At 43.7% G+C, this 3,106-nt stretch overlaps 1 protein-coding gene across 1 annotated transcript; it reads left to right on the top strand.

Annotated features, from left to right (window-relative positions):
- The first annotated feature begins 690 nt into the window (after positions 1-690).
- On the top strand, positions 691-2,130 carry LOC131155703 (uncharacterized protein At4g06744-like). Its single transcript, XM_058109027.1, has one exon. It carries the CDS (start codon positions 692-694, stop codon positions 1,967-1,969), a length of 1,278 nt encoding a protein of 425 aa, XP_057965010.1. The 5' UTR covers position 691; the 3' UTR covers positions 1,970-2,130.
- Positions 2,131-3,106: the final 976 nt, after the last annotated feature.

Here is a 3,106-nt window from a genome sequence, read left to right on the forward strand (position 1 = left end):
AAGTATAGATATATTAACAAGCCAATGAATATTCATCACGATAAATTTCAATATTTGTAAGCTGACTCGCTTAGGGCATATAAGAATTTTTAGAATCATGATTTCAATTTAAGTAGGTTTAGATCAATAATTTTTTATTCATTTTACCAAATATGTTGGGCTTATAACTAAACAGTTTGCTAGGGTCCACTAATTTGGATATATCCAACTCCCAGTGGGGCTTGTTCACATAAACCGCATTATAAATCTTGGGTGCGGGTCTATCAGCTGTTGTTTGGCAGCAGTGAAAAAGCGAATGAGGATTGCAAAAAATCCTAATCGAATTCGACTTTACACAAGAAGATTTATAAATTATAACATGTGAAACCTCAGAACACAACAGATGCGTACCTTGCATGTGAGGAAGAGACCCGTTCATCTTCCGACACGGAAAGCAAAATTTTAGGGTTAATATTCCGGTTCACAATATGACATCTCCCACCATGCTTCTTAACGGGACGGGGCAAACTAATTTTAGATAAACAAAGTGTCAAAATTCTCCTAATTTACTGAAAATTTCATGTTTACTCCTTATTTAGCGAAAATGTCAATACCTTGGCCCCCTCTACCTCTTGTATATAATTGCACTTCATGACTCCTGAGACACCACAAGTACTCCAGACCTGTAACTCCATATACCGAGAGGCCAGACATGGCTATAGCATTTCTATTTCTGATCATCATCTCCCTTCTCCAATGCCCATGCTACCTCCACGGAGCCAGCAACATCAATGCCGTCGTCCAGGCGTTGATGGGCATTTCTTTTCCCCCGGCGCCCGCGCCAGCGCCGCCACCCCCTCCATGCCTCAACGACAGCACTAGCCAGAATGTTCTGCTAGCCATCCGAAATCTTCGTCAAAACATCACATACGACCCGCAAAACTTCACCGGAAGCTGGGAAGGCTGCGATTTCTGCTCCTTCAAGGGATACTACTGCGACATGGTTCCCAACAAACACACCATCGGACTCGCCGGCGTCGACTTCAACGGCGCCCATTTTGACGGCAACCTAACTTTCGACGACTTCATCCAAAATTTAACTGACCTTGCCATCTTCCACATCAACTCCAACAACTTCACCGGCCCAATTTCTTCTAGTTCAATCTCCAATCTACGTTATCTCTACGAGCTGGACCTCAGCAACAACATCTTCTCTGGCGAATTCCCGACAGCGCTTCTCGGCGCCGCCCGCTTGACATTTTTGGACATCCGTTTCAACTACTTCAGTGGGCCCATCCCGGCGGACCTGTTCGACATGGAACTCGACGTCATCTTCCTCAACAACAACAACTTCTCCGGCAACATTCCCGACAACCTCGGCAACACGACGGCGCTGTACCTCACGTTTGCCAACAACAACTTCACCGGCGGAATACCATGGAGCATCGGCCAGGTTCCGAACCTTTTGGAAGTGCTGTTCCTGAACAACCAGCTGGACGGGTGCCTTCCGTACGAAGTGGGGCTCTTGCGCAATCTGACGGTCTTCGATGTCCGGTCGAACCGGTTAACCGGTCCGATACCGAAATCGTTCGGGTGCTTGGCGAAGATGGGTATACTGGTCCTGGCCGACAACGAGTTCTACGGGGAAGTGCCGGAGACGCTGTGCATGCTGACGAACCTTACTCAATTGGATTTGTCGGGTAATTTCTTCACGCAGATGGGGCCGATTTGTCAGAGCTTGGTCCGAGCGGGGGTGATGAACGCGACGGGGAACTGCATTTCGGGTCTTCCGGGACAGAGAGCCAATTGCACCGCTTCAGCCTCCAAGACCAAATACTCATGCCCAAATGAGAGCACGTTTAGCATCGTCCCCTGTAATGTTTCATCGTCTTCCGAAGGTATCATAAACTCTGTTGCTGCCATGAAAATTGCAAATGCAGGTACGAAACGAACCTATGCTGCCCTCGAAAGGAACGAGGTCCAATACTAAAGAAACCATTTTCCAATCTGTTAACTTCTGCGGTTTTTTTTTTTTCCCCTCTCGCTGGAAAGGCATGTAGCCAATGAGTGGATTTGTTTTTTTAGTAAGCATGGAACAAACTAAAATGTAACTCCTTTAATGACAAGAAATCCATCACAAAAAAGTTTAATTAGAGATGTGAAATTTCATGAATTTATTGAGTGAAAAAAGCTAATTAATTCTAACAATCATGTGATTTCAATGATAAAAAAAAAATTTGTGACAATTTTATATATATATATATATATATTTAAATAACTTGATCAAAACAAACACAATAAGCACCATAATCCATATGGGTCCATGGAAGCTCAAAACTCACACTACAGGCAGCATATGTGGATGGTTATGTTGAAAATTAAATTTGACTTATTAAACTTTGTAGGCCGCAGCTCCACCAACCTAGTCATTTATGGTGAAATTATTAAGCTGCATGCAACCTACTCCACCTACCAGTTCAACTCCGTTAAAGTTAATTCCCACCTACTATTTTAGAAATTGCTATAAATAGTTGTGTGCGTAATGTAATATGGTGTAGAGAGGGTGTATAACCGGTGAGAAGAAACTATATTTTGAGAAAGTGTTTGTAAAATTTGAGTTCTCTATATTTTCATATTATTGAAATCAATTGAGTATTTTGTGTGCGAATTGTGCCCAATTCCTCACTGAGTTCAATCACAACCAGTGATTAAGTGAATCCCCTCTACCCATCTATGGTATCAGAGCATCTAGATTGGCCGAAATTCACCAAACAGAGGCGAATAGAGAGAAATTCAAATTTTCTCCCAGATTTGAAGTTGGTCAAAATTAATTTTTGAGCATGCCATTGTGAAATTTACGTCAAGACAAGTCCATGGGTGAAAACCACGTCTCAAACGGAGTCTGGACGACTACATATGTGCTCAGACGCGCCAACAGCCGAATCTGCGTCATCAACACGTGCCAGCGAGAGTACTGATCGGCAAAGTCACGATCCTTCACCCGTCATCTTTGCTCGATTGATGTGATCCAACCTGAAAACTCAATCTACAACCCAGCCCAACAACTAGCAACCCAGATCCAAACCCGCAAGCATAACCCGACCCTACTGACCGAATCACGCCTAGT

The sequence above is a fragment of the Malania oleifera genome, chromosome 5 (assembly GCF_029873635.1).
Source record: "Malania oleifera isolate guangnan ecotype guangnan chromosome 5, ASM2987363v1, whole genome shotgun sequence".
Taxonomy (NCBI): domain Eukaryota; kingdom Viridiplantae; phylum Streptophyta; class Magnoliopsida; order Santalales; family Ximeniaceae; genus Malania; species Malania oleifera.